Below are 24,459 nucleotides of genomic sequence, written 5' to 3' on the forward strand. Positions count from 1 at the left end.
GTAAGCTTGTTATTATTGTGTTTTGTGTTCTGCTGCTAGGGATTGAACTCAGGGCTTCGTACCCACTACACATGCCAGGCAGACACACTGCCACTGAGCCTTAATTACGCTTAATTAAGTTTTAACCTTCCTGGGGTGATTAGTAGGTGCTTATGTTGACATATTACCTGCCATCCAACAGGTTTGTAGGTAAAAATTTCATTTCTCTTGTTGCTGTTGGGCCTTTCTCTATTCTTTTTAAAGAATTTGTTCACCGGGCTGGTTAAGCACATGCTGAAATGTCTGTGACATTTGAATTCTCCCTTTCTTTGTCTTCATACAAAGTCACTGTCCTGGGAACTTTTGAGTTTGCTTCTAATTTTAATGTCTTATTTTGGGTGTAGGGTTTTGTTTTGTTTTTTTCAAGAGACAGTCTCAGTAATGGCACACGCCTTTAATCCCAGCACTCTGGGAGGCAGAAGCAGGCAGATCTCTGTGAGTTCGAGGCCAGCCTGGTCTACAGAGCAAGTTCTAGGACAGCTAGGGCTACACAGAGAAACTTTTTCGAACAAACAAGAAGAGAGAAAGAGAGAGGGCTGTCCTGGAACTCACTGTAGACCAGGCTGGCCTTGAACGCACAGAGATCCACCTGCCTCTGCCTCCTGAGTGCTGGGATCAAAGGTGTGTTCTTTGATCATTTGCCCAGCTAGAAAGCAATTTTATTATGACCAGATCTCTAACAGGCCAGTTACCTTTGTTTTTAATTGCTCTGTTTCCAGGGGCCATTTTTGACTTGGTGACAAAATTTATGTATTGTATGAGAGACATTTATTCTTAAATTACTTATTTTTTTTTTAGATTTGTTTACATGTATTTTGTCTTCATGTATGTATGGTTCTCAGAGAGGTCTTAAAAGAGGGTGTTGCATCCTGAGGAACTGGAGTTAGAGTTGTGAATTACCATATAGGTGATGGGAATTGAACTCTGGTCCTCTGTAAGAGTAGCAAGTGCTCTTAATTGTTGAGCCATCTTGCCCTCCACCTTATTTATTTTTTAAATAACAGACCTGATTCCAGGGTTTACTATTTTACATATAAAAGATTTCAGAACCTTATTGAAGAATTTATTTCTAGAGGAAATGTGTTCTTTCCTGGAATTTAATTTATATTTTGTACTTACAGTTGCTGTAGCTTTAAATCCAGGACCTTACTGTTTCACTGTTTACTTTTTAGTGATGTGGGTGGGGATAGCTAACCAGCCTCCAAGGTCAACATATACTTATTACGTGCTGTGTACCAGCCTCTGTTTCTATCTTCGGAGGATATAAAGTTATAGAATAGTTACCTGTGGAGATCCTGTAGTATGCCAGGCTGTTTGCTAGGCAGTTTGTATGCAGTAACTAATCTTGACTATAGAACTTTCCAGTTTTATAAATGAGCAAAGTGATAAATTATTGAACTATAAAATGATGTGGGTTTTTGTTTCATTTGTTTTTATTAATACTGCCCTTTTGTCAGTTTCTATTATGAAGCTGTGGGCCCTGGATGCCTGTTATACAGAGTGGTTTGAATACCTGATTTGATATGATTTTTTTGTTTGTTTTGTTTGTTTTTTAAGACAGGGTTTCTCTATAACAGCCCTGGCTGTCCTGGAACTCATTCTGTAGACCAGGCTGGCTTTGAACTTGAGAGCCACAGGCTTAGTTTAATCTCCGAGTGCTGGGATTAAAGTTGAGCGCCATCATACCGGTGTTTTTTGTTTTTTGTTTTTTTGACATGATTAAACCATATTGGTTATCTATCAAGACAGTTGAAAGTTCTTATTCCTGTCCATTAGGAATATGCTGTTTCTCCTGTTGTAAAACATGCACAGTGATCTCTGTCTCTCTCTGTCTCTCTGTCTGCCTCCCTCCCTCCCTCTCTCTCTCTCTTTCTCTCTCTCTCTCTCTGTCTCTCTCTCTGTCTCTCTCTCTCTGTCTCTGTCTCTCTCTGTCTCTCTCTCTCCTCTCACACTGTAGCAGTCCTGGTTGGCCAGGAACTCAACTATGTAGGCCAGGCTGGCCTCAAATCCACAGAGATCTTCCTAGCTCCTGGCTCCATCTTTTGAATGCTGGGATTGCTCCATGTATCATTCATTTTGTGTATTAGAATATAGAACCTTCAAAAGAATGTATTTTCAAAAGTGAATACTTCATCCTCCTGCTCATAGTTTTCATGATTGTTTTCCTAGTGGTTGTCTTTTCACAGACTTAAAATACTTTGGAGTAAATTAATCAGATGAACTTGGGTCAATTTATGGTTGCTTCTATTTGGTTATAATAAGATAAAAAATAGAAACAGTTAATTCTTAGTTACTGTTGTGTGGGTATTTCTGCTATTTCTTTTCCTTTTGGGACGGGCTGGCTTTGAACTTGCAGTCCCCTTCTGCCTTCACTTCCCAAGTGCTGAGATTACAGCTTTCCCACCATGGTCAGATAGTTTCTGCTGTTTAACTACGGTTTTGCTTGGTGATCTTGTGTGGAATTTTAATTTCTGTGTCTTGATGTTTTCTAATACTGCATGGGATGGGGGTATAAGTGACTGGTAATTGGGCTTGAGTAGGGCATGAGATGAATACGCTTTCCACCATGGGATGATTGTAGTCTGCTTTTACTTGACAGACTAAGTGATGTTGCATTGGAATTTCTTCCTTTCAGCTACGTGATGATGATGCCGTTTAAACGACAGGCTCTAGTGGAGTTTGAAAATGTCGATAGTGCCAAAGAGTGCGTGACATTTGCTGCAGATGAGCCTGTGTACATTGCCGGCCAACAGGCTTTCTTCAACTATTCTACAAGTAAAAGAATCACTCGGCCAGGAAACACTGATGATCCCTCAGGGGGCAACAAAGTTCTCCTGCTCTCCATTCAGAATCCTCTCTATCCAATCACAGTGGTATGTATTGGAGTAGAACAACTAACCTGGGTGTAGTTTTCTTACCTGTCAACTAGTTTTGTTTGTTTTGAAACAGGGTCTCATTATGTAGCCCTGGCTAACCTGGAAGTTGCTGTACCAGGCCTAGACCTTCTTGGCCTGAAACTTAAGAGAGCCTACCTCTGCCTCTCAAGTACTTGGGTTTAAGATGTGCAACAACATGTTTAGCTGTTTGTTTGTTTTTAAAGATTTATTTTTATTGTATGTTTGTATGTGTATGGGTGTTTTGCCTGTGTGTCTGTTCAACACATGTGTGCTGTGCCCTTGGAGGCCAGAAGAGAGCATCATCTGGAACTGGAGTTGTAGATGGTTGTTACCTAGCTGCTCTGTTGCTGCAAACCTAACCTAGGGTCTGAGCCGTCTCTAGCCCAGTGGTTCTTAACTGGTAGGTCACGATCCCTTTCACAGGGCTCACGTAGCAGATGTTCACATTATGATTCATAATAGTAACAATTACAGTTATGAAGTAGCAACAAAAGTAATGTTATGGTTAGGGATTCACCACAACGTGAGGAACTGTATTGAAGGATTGTGGCATTAGAAAGGTTGAGAAACACTGGGCTAGCCCACTTTACCCTTTTAAACAGTGTGGTTATTAGCTGAGTATGGTGGAACATGCCTATGATTCTGGCACTCGGGAGGCAAAAGTGAGTAGATCTTATTTTGAGGCTCTCCTGGTCTGTGTGGCCAGTTAGGACTACACAGTTAGATCCTCTAAAAAATGTTTAGTAATTAAGAGGAATGATACCTGTAAATTTTACTTTTTAGATAAAACAAAATAGAATATAGTTTTAATGTCTTTCTAAATATAAAAAGTGAAGAAATATTTTTTTTCTCTTCATAGGATGTTCTATATACAGTATGCAACCCTGTTGGAAAAGTACAACGTATTGTTATATTCAAGAGAAATGGAATACAAGCAATGGTTGAATATCCTTTATTTGTAAATGTGTTACTGATATATAGAAGTGTTTGTAATTCATATTTTCTGCTTGAGTATTTCTAGGCAAGTGGCATTTTTCCTGCTAGAGCAATCTTCTTGACTTAAATTTACTTCGTTTTCCTTTATGTTGGGATAGTAATCAACTCAGAGATCTACTTTCTGAGTGCTGAGATTAAAGGTGTGCACCACCATACCTTGCTTACTTATATTTAAAAAATGAAACTGCAGTACTCTAGGGAATTTTACTATTTTCGTACCTTAGAGTAGTCCATTAAGGTACTGGAGATTGAACCCAGGGACTCTGTACATGTGGGACCAAGTACTCTAACACTTGGCCTTATTCTTACTTTGATAACAAAATAATTTTGTTTGCAGGTTGTAGATTGATTGCCCTTCACTCAGAGGATAGAACCTGCTCCATGCTCTACTTTATAGTACTTATAATGATTTGGAAGGATTAATGTAGATAATGTTGATGGTGTTCTATTTTCTGTCTTTAAAATAAATCTTTATGAGTAAAGGTTTATTTAGACTTTTATTTGGGAAAATGTTTCCAGAAACACTGTTAGTTTTGGTTATCTTTTTAGTTCCTTGGGAATGAAGAACTAAATTGAGGAAGCCTTCAGCCATGTTTCCTTAATAGAGCTTTATGTTTGAGTCGGTCCTTTGTGCCCAAAAAGCTAAAGCAGCACTCAATGGAGCTGATATATATGCCGGATGTTGCACACTAAAAATCGAATATGCCAGGGTAAGCATTCCTTTTCAACACTCTACCGAAGAAATACTGATGCTTTGGGTATTCAGTTTAGACTCACTCATCTTCTTCACTCTCAACAGCCAACTCGTCTCAATGTGATTAGGAATGACAATGACAGTTGGGACTACACTAAGCCTTATTTGGGAAGACGAGGTAGGTATCTCATGAAGTTTAGAATGTACTTGGATCTGCTGAGAAATTTTTACAAGCAGTTACATTCTTTTTTTCTGAGATGAGCTAGTTAATTAAAATGAAAATCTTGTTGCTGAATGCTTTTGTTGCAAAAGTCCGTGTAATGCTGGAAATTCACCTTGGACGTTAGTGCCCCCTACTGGTGTGTGCTGAGCTTATTTATATTTAGTTCAACAAGGAGCCCTCACATACAGGCACGCCCGCAGTTCAAGGACTTGCATTTCTCCAAGCAGCTCTCTCTCTTTGGAGGAGAGGAAACTGATTCAGAGTATTCCTTACAAACTGCAAACTTGCACACTGCTTCTCTATGGAAAGGACTTTTCCCCCAAGCTGGACGAGGCATTAAGAAGGATAGAGGACTCCGGCAGGCTGACTCTACACCTCATCATGCACAACATCGGCATCAGCAAAAAGCCCTCTGAAAAACTCAGACTCGCAACTCACCTTGACTGCATACTACATGCACCATCACCCCAAGTTTTTAAAGGACGACATTTAACAGTACTTCAGACTTGCATGGAATGAACACCATGATAGACTGTGCCCATTTATTCAAGTTGTATGTATACTGATTTGCTTTCCCTTAAGGTTTCAGTTGTAGAATTTAAGATTTTTCATTTATGAAAACTAGACATTTTGCAATGTTGTAAAGTTCACTGACCGTTGATGTAACTGTTTTCAGCTCAGACTTAGATTGTTAATATGCTTTTAACAAGGGATCAGTTTATCTACAGGTCTTGGGAATTGATATGCTCAACCAATTCACACAAGCATTAAGCATTTAATGTGGATTTAGAAAGGTGTAAATTTGGCTGGGGATAAACAGGTCAGTGGTAGAGCATGTACTTAGCATGCGTAAGCCCCTGTCTTTGATCCTCAGCACAAAAAAGTGCACATTTGCTGCATTTAAGTTCACTTTGGGTTTTTGTTTTTTCCTAATTCTGAACACTGAACAGAGATTCTAACAAATGAAAAGGTGCATTATATGTAAAAGATGTTTTTCTGTGTGGTTTGATTTTTGTAAAGTGGCTGTTTATAAGTTGTCATATTTTGTAACAATTTAAGGTTTTTCACTTATGTTAATTTGTGTAACCAGAAAATTGAACATTTCAAATACAGTTGAAAGTAACATGTCATTTTCAAGGTAGAATATATTTAAACTTGATAAATCTGAAAATCAGGAGCATTTCACTTGAAATGCCTTTTCACCAATAGCCTATAAATGCTAAATTTTATCAGCATAGATTTCACTGATAAATTGTTCAACTAACTGTGGTAATTCTGGAATATACAAATTAAAATGTCAATCTTGTAAAAACAAGGGGGCTTCAGTATTGGCTACATCTCAACTACAATATTAATGTTTGAACTACGTGTTAGAAAAACTCAAGATGAATGTGTCTGTACAAGTCAGCTTGAAAAACTTTTTATAACATCCAAAATATCTTGAGCAATGAATACTCTAGTGCATGTACTTCAGCCAAGGGAAAGAAAGAATAAAACAATGTGATACTTTGCATGTTCAAATCCTTCGAAGTTTTTGGGTGATTGGCTTCTTTAGCTCTCAATTTCCAGGGAATCATTTCATCCTGTGCATGGAATTGTAAATAGGTTTGTTTTGTAAAATGTGGCTTTGTTAGAGCCCCAGTTTTGATACTTAGGGAAATTTGCTTGATCTCTGTTTGGTGCAGTTGAATCCAGTACTGGAAAACAAATCCTTAGGAACTCAAATAACAAGACAAATGGTTGATGAGAAATCTGTTGTTTCTGCGCACTGACAGTATTGAAACCTTGAGTTTGGCTTTTACTCATTTGAAACAGCTTGGGCTGCATTTATGTTACTATATATTGAAACATTTATAGATTTTTGTTTTTTGTTTTCAAGACAGGGTTTTTCAGTGTAGCCCTGACTATCTTGGAACTTGCACTGTAGACCAGGTTAGCCTTGAGCTTTAGAGATCTGCAGGCCTCTGCCTTTCTAGTGCTGGCATTAAAGGTGTGTGCCATCATGCCCAGTGAAGCATTTATACATTTTAACATTGTTTATTTGTATAATTTTTAAATTACTTATCTAATGTGCATTGATGTTTTGCCCACATGTATGTCTGTGTGAGGCTTTCTGATCCCTTGGAACTGGAGTTACAGACAGTTGTGAACTGCCATGTGGGTGCTGGAATTGAACCCTGGTCCTCTGGAAGAGTAGCCAGTGCTCTTAACCACTGAGCCATCTCTACAGCGCCTATATGTATTCTTTTAAAAGGCCTGAACTTTACACAAAGCTAGCTTAGTTTTTTTCATGCAATTCTAATTAGATAATGAAATATGTACAGTAGATATTTAATAGATATAATTAAAGGAAGTAAAATTTATATTTATACTTTTAAGGAAAAAATACTCTTGTTTTCCAAATTTTTATTGACAGAGCTTTCTGGCTAGACTTGCAGTTTATAAACATAGTTTCTGTAGTGATTTAAGCTTGAGTTGAATTGACAGATCATTAAAATTATTTACCTGCTTTTCCCAAAGACCTTCATGGAGAGCCAGGTATGGTGTGTGTGTGCTTATAATCCTAACACTTGGGAAGTAGAGGCAAAGAACCAGGAGTTTAAAGTCAACCTGAGCTATATGAGACCCTGCCTCAAAATAAATAAATAAATTACTTAATTAATTAATTAATTAAAAAAGACAAAAGAATCTTTATATATCTTTACTGAAGAAATTTTACTAAAGAAATCCTCATTAAAATACAATTTTCTAAAAAAAATTTCATTTAAAAATACCTGATTACAAGCTGGGCTGTGGTGGTACACGCCTTTATTCTCAGCACTTGGTAGGCAGAGGCAGGTGGATCTCTGTGATTTGGAGGCCAGCCTGGTCTACAGAGAGAGTTCTAGATTTGCCAAGGCTACATAGAGAGACTCTGTCTCAGAAAAACAAAACAAAAAAACCCTGATAACATTTTATTACAAAAAATCCTTAGCCTGAACTGCAGGGAACCCTTCCATAAATGTTACACGAAATTTGTACTGTATATATGTGTACCTTTCTGAGAAGAAAGTGCATAGCATTTATCAGATTTTACTTGAATACAGAGTTTAAGAAAACACTATAGACTGATAGGCTTAATGTTTGACTTTTCTGTTCCTTTTGTTTTATGTGATTTTATCTTTGATAGTTTTAAATAAAAATATATGGCTGAAAGATATCTTGGAAATACTTTCTTTTTGAGATGAGGTTTCACTATCTGCCTCTGTATCCTGAGTGCTGAGAGTAAAGGCATGTGCTACCTACCACACACACACACCCATCTTCTACTCTTTATTTTATGTATGAAGATTGTGGGTTTCTATAACTATACAACAAATTAGTGGTTAATTGGACTCTTTCTTTGTAACATTTTTAACTGTCAGTAAAACTTAAGCCATGAAAACATGGCTCTAAGAAGAGATAAGGAATTGAATTTAGTTTTTGGTATCTACTTGAGCACACAATACCTGAGGGATCAGCAGACTGGATTAATTTAAGAGAATAGACACAATACTGGGAAACGCTAGAAACCATGTAAGAAAAAAGAAATTCTTCTAGCCAGGAGAAGCAATGGTTAAGGTGAGGTCAGGGTTTTAAGTACTAAGTGTAAGGTTTTAAATACATTAGACTGGATGGAAGGTCAGTTTCTATTCTGTATAGAAAGTAATTTTCTTGGAATTTAGGTTTTCTATAAATGTAAAGAGAGATAGTGAATACCTTATTACTGGTATTGTTTAAGCAGTGGCCAAAAGGGATTATTAAGAGTGTTTTTGTTGTTTGGTTTGTTTGTTTGTTTGTTTGTTTTTTTGGTTTTTCGAGACAGGGTTTCTCTGTGTAGCTTTGCGCCTTTCCTGGAACTCACTTGGTAGCCCAAGCTGGCCTCGAACTCACAGAGATCCGCCTGGCTCTGCCTCCCGAGTGCTGGGATTAAAGGCGTGCGCCACCACCGCCCGGCTTGGTTGTTTTTTAATATGGAATAAAAGTTTAACTAGATGACCCTCTTCAATCCCTTCCAGTGATATGATAGTGTGGTTAGAAGAGGTAATTAAATATAAACTCTAGACTGAAATGGAAGTTAGTATTTCTCATCTTCCACAAACCTTGTTTGTTCAGGTGACTAAGGATATTTTGAGCACTGTAATTGGATCAGCAAATTTCTGAAAGTATTACATGAATTTGAAACTGTGAACTGGCAGAAGTCCTGTTTTGGAAACGTGGAAGTAATTCATAAAAAAAAAAAATACTTTCAACTAAGATTTGAGGAAATTGGCATACCTTTTTTGAAAATATAGCTAAAATAAAAATTTCAGAGTATTGTAGTCTCATCCAATAATGTAGCCCCCTTGGTTAGGTTTATCTTGGCATATTTAAACTCTGAAGGGTTGCTCATACTTCTGCTTGATGTTATGGTCGATAGAAAAATGACCTATCTATGATACAACATAAAGCCAGTGATGTGCAGATTTTCAGCTCTCAAGTCAGTAGGTGTTTGTAAATATGTGTATGTACATATAAAATACTCTGTGTTTACTGATTGTGAAACCATGTAATACAGGTTGTTGTTGGCTTATGCTGAAACTTCTTGAAAGAAGCCCACTTTGAAAATGTGTTGCTGTTGAAGCTAATAGTATGATTCAGGTACTGTCTTTCAAAAGTACTGCACTTACAAGCTTGTTTTAAAGACATGTATTGGTAAAAACTTGTGTACAGTGTCGAACTCTAGCATTGTGTACATTCACTTCCTGCAAAGCATCTAATCTTTTAAATTTGAAAGTGTGATTGTATTTGGCATTTATCAAAAACATAATTTCCAGTGGAATTTGTTAGATAGAATTACTTTCTTAAACTTTTGGTGTTTGTATTTACATTGGATATGAATGGATGTTTAAAATTAACCAGGAGTAATATTTCTTTTATGAAATATATGGATGTTTTGAATGGGTGTTTCCCATGTGAAAAGTCTGTTAAGTACTTGGATCAAAATTGTTAAAACCATGTTTCTACTTTTGTGTCAGATAGAGGAAAGGGTCGCCAGAGACAAGCCATTTTGGGAGATCATCCTTCTTCGTTTAGACATGATGGCTATGGTAAGTTGTCAAGGCAGAAGGAAGGTAGTGTAGATCAAGTGCTAGACTATTTGCCTTTCTGATGACAAATGCTCTATTTCTTGTCTGTGTATTTTCCTGAGCTCCTTCCTAATCACCTGATGTAGTTTATATGAGATCAGCCCATTACAATGTATTTTCAAGAAGTTGTCCAAAACTTCTTTTCTTAGGATATTGATACATTAAATAGTCCTTGAAATAAATTGGTTGGGGAATTGAACACACTTTTTTTTTTTCTGTTCCTGTGGTTTGGTTTTTACTTTATTTATTTTTATGTGTTATGGATGTTTAGCCTGCATTGTATGTGCCTGGTGACTGAGGAGGCCAGAAGAATGCATTGGATCCTCTGGAACTGGAGTTAGACAGTTGTGAGCCTCCATGTGGTTGCTAGGAATTGAGCCCAGGTCCACCGGAACAGCAGCCGATGCTCTTAAACACTGAACCATCTTTCCATCTTTTTTAAACTTGAAAAATTTATTTTTTTTGTCTGTGATAAAATTTGTTCAAGATTTTCTAATAGTTGATATGACAGAGGAAGGTGAAACATTTTCTTGTTAAAACAGTAAGTGTTGTACAGCTTTTTGGGATTTTGTTTGTTCTCCCCCCCCCCCCCCCCACACACACACACACAATGTCTCACTATGTAGCTGTCCTGGATCTCTCTCACAGAGATCTGCCTGCCTCTGCCTCCCGAGTGCTGGGATTAAAGGCCTGTGCCACCCCTACTCAGCTGTGTTTTTTGTTCATTTTTATTACATTTTAATTTTGTGTGTGCATGCCAGTGGAGGTCAGAGGACTTAGTTCTCCTCTTCCACCACGTGGTCCCAGGAATTGAATTCAGGTCATAGGAGGAAAGTTGGTTATTTTTGGAGTTCAGTATCTCAGTGACAATCACTCAAAGGCTAAAACCTGGTTAACTATTTGCCACACGAACTAGAAACTATGAAAGAATAAATGAGAAACAAGGAGCTCTTCTGTTTCCTTTGCACAGGTTTTGAGGAATAGTGTTCTGTTGTCAGATGTATTTTACTGAAAGAACTGGGTGGACAGATAATGTAGCTTATGTAAAGAGAAATGCACCATTTGGAGTGGTCGGGGGTAAACAGGGACCACTGAGATGATAGAGTGTCGCTTTCAGGGGATAGTTGTCTCAGGGTTGAGTGGGAACATCTATTCTCAGTTACGTCAAAGAGAAGTAAAAGAAGATGGAGCGGGAAGAAGCTAGGAGTGTTTCCTGGGGGTGGGGAAATAGTTTACAAACATGCAGGTCACAACTGTTGACCTTCAGAGCAGCAGTTAAGCAGACCAGCTTTAGTGCATTTTGTGTCACATCATGGATGTTCCTAGGTAATGATCTAAAATAAAGAGAAAATAGAAGAAAATATTATGAGTCAGGTGTGTAGTCTCATTTAGATTAAATTTGTTGCTTTATTTTTGTTTAAAAGACGTGGTCTCACTATGTATTCCCTGCTGGCCCGGAACTCAAGGTGTAAACCAGGATGCTTTTGAAATCACTATCCTTAAACAGTGAGCTTTAAGCAGTCATAAGTTGATCCCTAGCATTTTTGGATATAGTTTCTGAATCAAAGATTTTCTATTTTGAAAGATAGGGCATGACTTCAAAATGTTAATGATGTCATTTATATAAAATTTTCCCATTATAAATGGATTTTTTAAAAAAATATGTGAAAATTAGTTTTCTTTTTTAAAGCATCAAGATTTGCATCTGCTCTTTAGGACTGGCTATACAGAACAGTCTAAATAATGTAGATAATTTAATTCTCTTGACTCATGGTCGTAGTTAAAAATTCACAGCATTTTTATTCTCTCGTACTGGTTTTGGCTGTTGCTTAACCTGTATCTCATTAACATGAATTTTATCCAACTCGAGCTAAGTAGAAGTTCGTACTGCTTATCTGCTGCAGGTCTTTTTACTTCCCATGGGGAAAGGAATAGTGACTTTAGGGAACTGTTGTGGCTTAAGCAAATGGTAGTGGCGAGGAGGCAGTATAATGAATAACGACTTTGCAATATGATGATCAAAGTCCTTGAGTCCTACAAAAAACAAACAAAAACTACAGTTTCTTTTTACAATGAGGAACCCAGCTCGAGATTTGGTATTTATTGTATACAAGGAGTACATTATATACGTTCTAGATTATGCTTCTGTAACCACTAACTCAGGAGCACCCTAAATGTTTAAGGCTTATGTTTTTATTTATTTATTCATCTATTACACTGGAGGAATTTTTATTGGTGGTTTTTGTTTTTTAACGTGTATGTGTGTGTGCTTCATGTACATCACGTGCTAATTCCCAAAGGAGACTGAAAGGTATCAGATCCATTGGAATGGAAGTTGTAGGCAGTTGTGCAATGCCTTACATGAGTACAGGGAACCGAACCCAGGTCTCCTGGAAGAGCAGTAAGCTCTCTTGACTGCTGACGTCTCTCTTTAGCCCCCTGGGTTTATGTTTTTTAATTACAGATCTCCATCTCAGTTGTTGTTTCTGGGTTCTTCTTAATTGCTGTTCATTTACTCTCTGTCTACTTGGTTTTTGAGGTAGGGGTTCTCTGTGTGGTCCTGGCTGTCCTGGAACTCCTAGACCAGGCTGGCCTTGAACTCAGAGGTCAGCCTACTTTTGCCTCCTGAGTACTGGGAATAAAGGCGTACGCCACCACTGCCAAGCTCTCTCTGCCTGCTTTTAGTACCTCGGTTTCTTCACAGTTGTTCCATTCTGTTACACACTCAAAAAGCTTGAGAGTAAAGTAGATGCAAAAAAAACTTATGGTTTACAACTCTTAAATTTAGCAAGTTGATTCTGAAATAAAGATTTTTGGTTTAAGAGATGTAGTGAGTAAAGAGATTTTCTGTTAGAATTTTAGATACTTTCTGGTGGGTCTTGTGTTTTTTTGGGGGGGTTGTTTTTGTTTTTGTTTTTTAGTTTTTCTTTTTTTTTCTTTTTTTTTTTTCTTTTTTTTTGGTTTTTCGAGACAGGGTTTCTCTGTGTAGCTTTGCGCCTTTCCTGGAACTTACTTGGTAGCCCAGGCTGGCCTTGAACTCACAGAGATCCGCCTGGCTCTGCCTCCCGAGTGCTGGGATTAAAGGCGTGCGCCACCACCGCCCGGCTGTTTTTGTTTTTGTTTTAAAGAAAGTGGGGAAAAAAGGAGATTTCAAGCCTGAGAGATGGCTTGGTGGGTAAAGGCACTTGCTGCCAAGCCTGACTACCTGAGTTTGATTCTTGGAACCCACAATGGTAGAAGGAGAGAATAGACACCTACAAGCTGTCCTTTTACCATGGCACACAATATCCATATCTCTCTCTCTCTCTCTCTCTCTCTCTCTCTCTCTCTCTCTCACACACACACACACACACACACACACACACACACACACACACACGAATTCTTAATGGAGGATGATAGAGGACCTGTATACAGATGAGGTACTAACTAATGAATCCTAGTATTTATTTTCTAAAAGTACATTATAGTCCAGTATATTTCAGGAGACAACGTTTTGTAGAACTGAAAAATGGTTTCCCTTTTGTGGAAGAGTTGTTTGAAGCAGGGTCTCACTTTGTAACTTTGGCTGGCCTCAAACTTACAGAGATCCATTTGGCTCTACCTCCATAGTACTGGGATTAAAAGCGTGCACCATCACACTGGCTTGAAAATATTTTTTCTTATATTAATTTTAAAGGTTTCTTTTTATTATATCTTACTTCTCTAAAAGACATTGGCAGTTTTTTTTTAAAACAGGTATAATTTATATACAGTAGAATAAATGGTGCCTGTATGGTGGGTTTTCTGTTGTTCTGTTCCTTTTTTGTCTTCTTAAGGATCTCATAACCTAGGCTGTCCTCTATAGAACTGAGGATGACCTTCAGTTCTGGATCCTCTTCTTGCCTTATCTAACAAGTACTGGATTGTAGGTGTGTGTCACCATGCCTAGCTGAATTACAGCATCATGCATACGTACATATATACATACATATCCCAGCGTTTACACTGGCTCCCGCAATTCTAGTCTAGCCTAGTCTCAAACCTTTTGAAAATAATAAATTTTGTATATGTAAATATAGCTGTCTGTTGGGTATGGTACATATAAATGCTGATTTGATTTTGTTTCCTGTGTTTATATTTAAATATTCATATACTTGAGGTTTTCTTGATGTACATGAAGCAAATTTTGAGAGTTTAATTTGGGGGAATGAGGTTTTAGTTTAGTGGCAGAGTGCTTGCTTAGAATATACAAGGTCCTGGTTATATATGAAGTGCATCTACTAATTTTTGTAAATGGAAATGTGTGTGTGTGTTACTTATTTATTATTTTGGTCATTTTTACAGGATCGCATGGTCCATTGTTGCCTTTACCAAGTCGTTATAGAATGGGCTCTAGAGATACACCTGAACTTGTTGCTTATCCATTACCACAAGCTTCTTCCTCTTACATGCATGGAGGAAGTCCCTCTGGCTCCGTTGTAATGGTTAGTGGATTACACCAGCTCAAAATGAATTGTTCAAGAGTCTTCAACCTGTTCTGCTTGTATGGAAATATCGAAAAGGTGAATTTCTTTTTGTTAGTGTATTTGGTGGAGAATCTAGTAGTAATTCAGAAAATGCTACACACTTCTGTCAGGAACATCTAAGTTCTTTCAGTCATGATCTCACATAAGCTTAAAACCCATTATGTATGAACGTACAGAAATGATTTTTTTTTTTTTTTTTTTTTGCTGACAAGTGATCAGTATAGATTGATAGTAATAAAAATATGTTTTAAGCCAGGCGGTGGTAGCGCACGCCTTTAATCCTAGCACTGGGAGGCAGAGGCAGGTGGATCTCTGTGAGTTCGAGGCCAGCCTGGGCTACAGAGTGAGTTCCAGGAAAGGCACAAAGCTACACAGAGAAACCGTGTCTCACCCCCCCCCCCCCCCCAAAAAAAAAAAGTTTTAAAGGACCAGTATAATGAGCAGGGTCCAAAGCACCAGCAGTTCAGTCACTTACTAGTATACCAGAGGCAGGAAGGCTGTGTAGATAAATGCTATGTTAGCAGTTGTTTGACGCCTGATTTTTCTACTTTGTGATGTTGTAAACATGATACATTTCATAAAAGTCATACTCTGAATTTAAAGTTTGCCATACTAGCAATATGTGTGACATTTGTTCTGTAGTCCTAAGAAGCAGCAACAGGCCAGACTTTCTTTCTAGTTATCATCACATGAGTAAGAAACTGATACAGATATTCTACAGTATACTGTCAGCCAAGCTATGATGTTGGGTAGGCCAGATACATTTAAGTGCATTTTCAATTTATAATGTTTTTACTTTAGTGGTGGAAGAAAACCTATATTTGGTTTTAGCATTTAACATGTTAAACTATAGAATTTCCAAGAGCAGTTATACTCATGGAGCTAGATATTTGTGAGTCTCAGAGCTTGACTTGCTTTGGGGGTGGGGGTGGGGCTTGTTATATACTTGTTTTTTTATTTTTTTATTTTATGTGTGTGAGTGTTTTGCCTGCATGTATGTCTGTGCACCACATGTTTACCTGGGCCCATGAAAGTCAGAAGAGGGTTTTGGATCCCCTGGAAGTAGAGTTAGGAATGGTGTGAGCCACCATGTGGGTTCTAGAACTAAATTCAGGTCTTCTGCAAGAGCACAAGTGCTTTTAATGGCTGAGCCAGCCTCAATCATCTTATGAGGAACAGTGTGTTTTTACTTGAGCTCAGTTAATGCTTGGAACTACCCACTTTGACAGAATGTTCCAATAGTGTAATAATGTTATTTTCATACTCTTTCCATAGTGATAAGAAAGTATAAACATGTGAGTCCATGGTCTGGGAGTGGGAGAATGGCCTAAAAACTTGATACTCCTAGTTCTTAGTTCATTAATTCTAAAACCCTGATAAGCAGCTCTTGAGAGTCCCGAGTTATCGCCATTATTTCATTATATTAAGAAGAGGGGAAAAAAGAAAATACTTTGTATCTTGTCTGAGGGTAGGTAGACAACTAAATTCAAGAAGTTTAATCCATATCCTTTGTGTTAAGAATTGTCTCATGACTTAGTTTTTGGTATGTTTGACTAATTCTTCTGTTTCATTTCATGTTACCTCAAACTTTTAATACTTTTTAAACTTTTGTCTGTTGTATTTTATGTGTGTGGGTGTTTCGCCTCTGTATGTTTATGCACCACTTGCATGTCTGGTCCCGAAGGGCCAGAAGAGGGCTTTAGATCTTCTGGAGCTGGAGTTACAGAAAGTTGTGTGCTACCGTGTGGGTGCTGGGAATTAAACCTGGATCCTCTGGAAGAGCAGCCAGTGAGTGAGTGCTCTTAACTGCTGAGCCATCTCTTCAGCCCTAAGTTTTTAGTAATGTTAAATGATGGATTGCGGTACATAAAACTTAAACCGTTCTAATCCTTTAAGTTTAAAGATAGTTATTTAAACTTTTCTAGTGGTTTAATTTTTTTAAGGATTTATAAATGTGTGTGAATGTTTTGTCTGCATGTATGTATGTATGACATGTGTGTGCCTGTGGCGGTCAGAAGAGGCATTGGATCCTCAGAATTGTAGTTATGGATGGTTGTGAGCCACTGCATAGGTGCTAGGAATCAAACCCAGGTCTTTTTCAAGAGCGACAAATGCTCTTAACCACTGAGCTTTCTCTGGTACTTTTCTAATTGATTTAATTATTTGGGGAGGGGAGGAGGCTTAGAACCACATTTATACTTATATAAATATGCATACTATATAATAATTACTAGATAATTTTTAGGATATTACTGAATTAAATCAAAGGATAAAGTATTGCCTACAGCAAAACAACTGATTTCAAGTAAAGCTGAAAATTTCTGGTATTACCAGTTTGTACAGGTATGGTATATAGTGCTTAGATATCCTTTTAAAACTGAAAGTGCTAGAGATAATAAATGGTGAACTTATGATTTACACATATTCTCTCTGTTCCCTTGGTGTTAACATAAGAAGGGAAGTGTATTCAAGTTGTTGTGCTTACTGTGTGGTTTAGTAGTTCTAAGTGACCAACACTGCACTTCCTGCTATCATGCTGTCTTTAGGCTGTCTTATTTTTTTGGTTTTTCAAGACAGAGTTTTTCTGTGTAGCTTTGGAGCCTGTTCTGGAACTCACTCTGTAGACCAGGCTGGTCTCGAACTCACAGAGATCCTCTCCTGCCTCTGCCTCCCGAGTGTTGGGATTAAAGGCAAGTGCCACCACCGCCTGGCATGTCTTGTATTATTTATTGCCTTAACATTTCTGAATTGTTTATGGCCATATAAAGATGAAGACGGTTATGTTTACCATTTAGTCTGTAGCACCTAGCACAATGCTTATCAAAACATACTAGATACTCAGATATTTGTTTAATATTGATTAGGCTGAGTACCTAGGGATGCAATCATTATTATCTTCATTTTATAGGGACAGTCTGGTATAGAGGAATTAAGTAGCTTACATCTAGATCACAGCCTTGGGACAGACCTGTGCTACATGGGCTGTAGAGTACAATTACAGTCTTCCCTTTTAACTTCACTCAATTTTGGTAAGAGTTAAGGCTATCCTGTAAAAATGACAGAATAAGGTTAAGATTCTAAGAAATGAGCCGGGTGGTGGTGGCACACACCTTTAATCCCAACACTCGAGCGGCAGAGGCAGGAGGATCTCTGTGAGTTTGAGGCCAGCCTGGGCTACAGAGTGAGTTCCAGGAAAGGTGCAAAGCTACACAGAGAAACCCTGTCTCGAAAAAAACCAAAAAAAAAAAAAAAAAAAAAAAGGATTCTAAGAAATGATCTTGGGGGGATTTTTGTGTTTGCAGGTAAAATTTATGAAGACCATTCCTGGTACAGCACTTGTAGAAATGGGTGACGAGTATGCTGTAGAAAGAGCTGTCACACACCTTAATAATGTCAAACTCTTTGGGAAAAGACTTAATGTTTGGTAATTACTTGTCATAATTATTAACAATGTTTTGAAATGCTTGTTAACTTAGAGTATTTTGTAGTAACTGAGCATACATCTGAAGGTAGCAAGGTTAGTATTAATGTTGACAAGTTGTAATAGTTATACTATTATTCTTTCTAAAGTTCTGTTTGTATGTGTACATGAATGTAAGTGCCCAAAGAGTCCAGAAGAGGGCAACATATCCCCTGGAGCTGGAAATAGGTGGTGTGAGCCACCCAGCCTTGGTGCTGAGAAAGGGGTCATCTGCAATAGCAATAAGAACTCTATGAGCCATCTCTTAATCCAGATCTCTCCTAGTTTTTAGTGTTAGTACCATAAAATGTTAAAACAGATAAGTTCTTAAATATTCTAACCAGTAATAATGATTGATTATAACCCAAAGTGAATACAAGTTGGTGTATTCTGTACTTATTTTTTTCAACCAACTGTGTTTTAAGAAAATATTTGAGAAAAAATGGTATCTGTGCAGAACATAAATATACTATTCTGTAATGTAACTATGTATTTAGCATTTATACTGTGTTAGATATTAGAACTATTCTAGAGGTGATTTACATTATACAGAAGGCAATAAAGTCAAGCATAGTGGCATAGACCTGTAATTCCTTCACTTGGGAGGTGGAGGCAGGAGGCCAGCCTGGAGTTTTTGAGACCCTGTCTCAAAAAAATACAAAAGGGTAAATAATACAGAAGGTTCTGCATGGGTTATATGTAAATACTATAGTATTTGATTGAATTAAGCATCTTTTTTGTTTTTTCTCTTGGGGGGTGAGGGAGTAGGGGTTGGGATTCCTGGACCAATCATTTAGATACCAATGGATACTTTTGTACTGTACTTAAATAACTGTGTACACCTTTTTATTCATAAAAGTATTTTGTGACTACCTGCTGCTACTTATCTAACAAGATATATTATGTTTTTCTTTTCTAATCTTCAGTGTATCTAAACAACATTCAGTTGTTCCAAGTCAAATATTTGAGCTGGAGGATGGTACAAGTAGCTACAAAGATTTTGCAATGAGTAAAAATAATCGCTTTACAAGTGCTGGCCAGGCATCTAAGAATATAATCCAGCCACCCTCTTGTGTGCTGCATTATTATAATGTTCCACTGTGTGTCACAGAAGAGACCTTCACAAAGGTAGGTACTGAAGAAAAGTGTATAGAATGTTGATCTTTGTGTTTTAAGTTTCTGTGATATTTCATAGTTCAATCTCATTTTAAAACTTTTCTAAAATCCTGCTTTTTTTGTTGTCAGGCTAGAGGTCAGTGGTGGTAGGTGTTTTCCTCTGTTGATTTCCGCCTTGTTTATATTAATGAAATTTGCTTTTAAAATTTAATCCCAGCACTCGGGAGGCAGAGCCAGGTGGATCTCTGTGAGTTCGAGAAACCCTGTCTCAAAAAGACCAAAAAAAAAAAAAAAAAAAAAAAAAAAAACCCTTCCCCCCAAAAAAAATTAAACTTGCTTTTAAAATTCATGAACAATTCATAAATTTGTCGTCTTTGGGGAAGGTCCATGTTCATATTCTTTTTATCCAGCTTTGGTATATGCATTTCCAAAGTGAGCATTACATATACTGTGTTTAAAGACAGGGTCTCTTACTGACCCTAGACCCTGCCAGTTGGCTGGACTGGTTAACCGGAAGCTTCCAGGATCTTCTTGTCTGCAGAGCGTGGTGTATAGTCCTAGCACTTGGAAGGCTAAGGCAGGGGGATTGCCATGAGTTCAAGGCTGTCTTGGGTTACATAGTAGGAGTCTAGCTCAAAAACAACAACAACTAAAACAACAAAAAGATAAAAAGCAACAGAAAAGTTACTTTACTGTAAGTCTCACCTATAATAAAATGTTGTATTCCCTTCCCTATAACTTGTTTAACTATAGGAGCATTTCAGACACAATGTGCTTTCTGGAGTGGTACTTCCTTTCTTCAGTATTTGGTTACTCTTCATAAAATCTGAGAAAATGTAACTTTAAAAAACTCAGTTATTATATATGAAATGATTTTCATAGTTTAGAATTTCACTTTTCTCAGTTTTTTCTTTTAGAACTTGATAGTAACCTGAATGTACATTAATTCATACAATAGTAAAGGCTTAACTGCTACTCTACAGCAAGGCTTTCAAAAGAGACTTCTCTGTAGCTCGATTTCTGATGCGGTTTTCCTTTCCCTGGCAGTTGTGTAACGACCACGAAGTCCTTCCATTCATCAAATACAAAGTGTTTGATGCGAAAGGTGAGTGAGCATCTCTGGAAAAGACTCTGAAGGAAGCTTGCTGACAAGAAAGAAGTAATGGCTGGATTTGCATCTGTTTTGTTTCAGCTTCTGCTAAAACCCTGTCTGGGCTGTTGGAGTGGAAATGCAAGACTGACGCCGTGGAAGCTCTCACTGCACTCAACCACTACCAGATCCGAGTCCCAAGTAAGCCGTCAGTGGGCCGTGCCGTCAGACGTTGTCGATTGCAGAGAGTTAGGGAGAGGAGAGAGCTGCAGGGACTTGGGGGGGTCTGAGGCAGTTTATCTCCAAAGGGTTGTTCAGAACCTAAATAAAGCCACAAGGTGGCAGGTTCTGAAATTCTCCCAACTACCTTAAAGAAAATAAACCTTTAAAAAAAATTCAGAACTCATGGAGTTGTGTTGGGGCTTTAATAAAGACATTTTAATGTAGACTGGGCATGGGTGAAAGGAAGGAAGAGAAATGCTGAGGGAAAGTAAGATAACAAAAGCTAAGGATAGAGACCTCTCTAGAGGGAGTATTCCAGTAGTCTGTATCATCGCACTGACAGTGATTTTGATCTTAGTAGGGGTCTTTGTGGGTTTGGATGCCGGGAATTGACAGAAGCTTTATCTCTTATGTCAAGTTGTGTGTTTTTAAATTTTTATTTATAACACAGAAAAATGGGCATAGGGCTGGAGAGATGGCTCAGAGGTTAAGAGCACTGGCTGCTCTTCCAGAGGTCCTGAGTTCAATTCCCAGCAACCACATGATGGCTCACAACCATCTGTAATGAGATCTGGTACCCTCTTCTGACCTGTGAGCATGCATACACTGTATACATAATAAATAAACTTTACAAAAAAAAAAAGAAAGAAAAAAAAGAAAAATGGGCATAGAATCCCACAATACAATCCCTGTATGTCTGCTGCTGTATGCAAATTACCATAAGATGAAGCAGATTAAAATAGTAAACATTTGCTGGACTGTAATGGCACATGCCTTTAACCCCAGTTTGAGGTCAGCCCAGTCTACAGAGTACCAGATCAGCCAGGGCTATACAGAGAAAACTCGTCTCAAACAAAAAAATTTGTTAACTTTCTCAAGGTCAGCAATTTGAGTGCAGTTCAGCTGAATCATTGTCTCATAAAGTTGTAATCAAAATGTGTGGTTTTACTATCATCTCAAAGTTTGATTGCCTGAAAAACTCACTTCTAAGCTTACTCATTAATTACAAGCCCGTTGAAGCCATGTGGGTCTTTATACGGTAGCTGGCCTCCCTTCAGAATGAGTGATTCAAGATTGATTAAGAACGTCATTGTTTTTCATAATTTAATATTGGGAGTGGTCTAATTGCTTATTAATTCTGTCTTGTCATATACATACCATGGTGCAGTTTAGTCATCTTCCTTTGTGTCTGGAATGCTGGAATTAAAAGTATCTGCCATATGTGGTACTAAAAAAAATTTATTTTAGCAGATTTGGAGTTGCACACCTTAATCCCAGCACTGAGGCGTTTGAGGCCAATCTTTTCCCTAATGAGCCCTCTGATTATTTCTGTTTATCTTAACTGCAATAAACATGTTAACAACTGGCTTTTTTGTTTTGATTTTTGTTTTTTTGAGATGGGGTTTCTCTGTGAAACTGTCCTAGAACTCACTCTGTAGACCAAGCTGACCTTGAACTCAGAGAGATCCACCTGCCTCTGCCTCCCAAGTGCTGGGATTAAAGGCTCGTGCCACTACCACCTGGCTAATAGCTGGCATTTTTTAATTTTTCAGCATATTTTTATTATTTGGGAATTTCATGTCATGCACCCAGATAACACTCATTCCCTGCCCTCCCAGGTCCACCCCCTCAGCCTTGTGATCCCTCCATTACCCCCAGTCCTCCCCCCCCCCCCAAAAAAAAGAAACAAAACAAAAATAAAGAAATCCAATTTGTGTTGCACATATACTCACTAGAGCACAGTCAAACTCTCAGGAACCAGCCCCTTAAAAAAACAAAAACAAACAAAAAAAAGAGTCCTTTCCCACCTGTACTCCTGCCAGAAGCCCATAATTATGGAGAGCTGTGCATTTTTACTGTGTATTTATAGGTCAGTTCCCTTACTACAAAACATTGAGGTGTATATTTTGGCAAAATGATTGTCCTTTAGGAAGGTTGTTGTGGTTATATAACCACCTGCGATACATTGAAATGCCCGTTGCCCCAGCATTAGAATATTGAGTCACACCTTGAGGTTTTACCAGTATGATAGCTGACAAATGATACTCCATTGTTTTAATTTGTTTCCAGAAAGGTAAATTGCTTTGTTTCTGTGTTTTGGTTTTCTTCATATGTTATGAAGAACTAAGTTTTGAAGTTTTATGTTGTGTAATTTAAATTTACTTTGATCCTGTACCTCAAGGGTATACAATTTCATCTTTGAAAAGCACTAGCTAGGTGTAGTACATTTGTAATTTTAGCATTCAGGAGGATCAAGAATGTGAGGCCAGGCTAGGCTATATATAAGACCCTATTTCAAAAGTTAAATAATAAAGAAATGTATGGCAAAAATGAATATTATTTAGTATGGTTATAGGGGAAAAAAGGAAACAAGACAACACCCTGCAGTTCCAGGGACAGCCTGGGCACCAAATTGCATGACCTCATTCCAGTTAAAAAGAAGGGTAAAATTTTAAAAATCATTTGAAGGTTTTATGTGTAGAAACATACTTTAAATATTTTAACACCCAAGTTTTTGTGAAGGGACAGGCAGAAAATAATACTTCCAGCTCTCGGGAGGTAGAGGCAGGTGGATCTCTGTGAGTTTGAGGCCAGCCTGGTCTACAGAGCAAGTCCCAGAATAGCCAGGACTGTTATACAGAAACCCTGTCTCAAAAAGCAAAAACAAACAAATTAAGATACTGTACTGTTGGCAATATGCTCTATGTAGGTGCACTCTGCTGTGACAACTGTTTAACCCTGATATTATTAATCTTTAGTGATGAATTAATTCACTTGAGAAATGAGTATGTTCTTAAGCTTAGAACAGTAGGAATGTAGTAAGAGACTGTTTCTGGAGCTTACTGTCTATTAGGTCAGGTGGTTAATCTTTACCTTCTTGGAACTGGAGAGATGGCACCCACATTAGCTCACTGGAACTCCAGTGCCAGGAGTCGGGCACCAGAGATGCGCATGGTATATTTATGATGAAACACTCATACACAGAAACAAAGTTTTATATATTGCCTTCTTTGTATTCCTGTTTCCAGTACTATACCTGTAAAATAATTTACTAATTCAATCTGACCTCAACATTTTGATGGAATATTAACTTCCCTTTTTTCAATTTTACAGATGGTTCCAATCCCTATACATTGAAGCTTTGCTTTTCTACATCATCCCATTTATAAGAAGAGAAGAGCATGTTAGATTTACGTTCATCTTTATTACAGTTTTAAAGCTATACTTCATTAAAAATATTCTAAAATGGTTGATCTAATGTTGCCTTGCTTACTATAAGATCCTGTTCTGTAATAAACATATTTTGCCTCAAGTAAATTTGTTGTTAACTTAAATATTGTTTTCACCTTAAGATAGAATACCATAACGTAGACTGTCTACAGCTTCGTTGTAGATTTTTACAAACGTATGATTTCTAACATTATTACAAATTTTGTTCCATGGTAAAATATATTTGCATTCTTAGTGCTAATTTGTTGCAAATGTTTTCCCATTGTGTTTGAGATTAATGCAGGTGAAAAGTATTGCATTTTAATACAGAATTCCTACAATAGAAGATTGAATGTTATAGTTACTCATTAAACATAATTTGTATTTATTATTTTAAACAAATTTGAGAATGATATTGCATTTGTTGACTTTCCAGAAGTACAGATTTAGCTGATTTCAATTTCTAAAAGGCTTCATAGACATGAACACACTTGTACGGTATGCATTCAAACTCAAATTGGTGTGTTTCTTTTCAAAAGTCATCATCCATTTGTATTGACATGTTTCTGTTCTAGTTCCATTTTGGAGGTTTTATAAAGTTATAATAATAAGTTAATGTGTTCATCTTCATTATTTTGCATGTGACCCAATCTTAAAAGTACATGTAGTATTTGACATTGATATTTTAATACTATAGAGGTTAAAATTAATAATAATTCCTCTTCTATATAATAATTTGGGTTCCATAGATGGGTTTCAGAGAACTTGTTAGCCCTCCCAAAATTGTGTGTAGAATTTGGGATATTTGCATTTTTATTTCTTAATCTTTGATCCATCATAATATATGTATTTTTCTA

At 37.5% G+C, this 24,459-nt stretch overlaps 1 protein-coding gene across 1 annotated transcript in view; it reads left to right on the forward strand.

The window, feature by feature from the left end:
* Positions 1-24,218, forward strand: part of Hnrnpll (heterogeneous nuclear ribonucleoprotein L like) — a 33,369-nt gene extending 9,151 nt beyond the window's left edge. The window contains exons 3-13 of the mRNA XM_059248675.1: positions 2,675-2,912; positions 3,796-3,881; positions 4,546-4,642; positions 4,732-4,804; positions 9,886-9,957; positions 14,323-14,540; positions 17,807-17,928; positions 18,891-19,092; positions 20,128-20,185; positions 20,273-20,371; positions 23,507-24,218. Of these exons, the coding sequence (XP_059104658.1) occupies positions 2,675-2,912; positions 3,796-3,881; positions 4,546-4,642; positions 4,732-4,804; positions 9,886-9,957; positions 14,323-14,540; positions 17,807-17,928; positions 18,891-19,092; positions 20,128-20,185; positions 20,273-20,371; positions 23,507-23,562 (1,321 nt within the window). The 3' untranslated portion in view covers positions 23,563-24,218. The remainder of the gene's footprint in view (positions 1-2,674; positions 2,913-3,795; positions 3,882-4,545; positions 4,643-4,731; positions 4,805-9,885; positions 9,958-14,322; positions 14,541-17,806; positions 17,929-18,890; positions 19,093-20,127; positions 20,186-20,272; positions 20,372-23,506) is intronic.
* Positions 24,219-24,459: the final 241 nt, after the last annotated feature.

The sequence above is a fragment of the Peromyscus eremicus genome, chromosome 22 (genome assembly GCF_949786415.1).
Source record: "Peromyscus eremicus chromosome 22, PerEre_H2_v1, whole genome shotgun sequence".
Classification (NCBI taxonomy): domain Eukaryota; kingdom Metazoa; phylum Chordata; class Mammalia; order Rodentia; family Cricetidae; genus Peromyscus; species Peromyscus eremicus.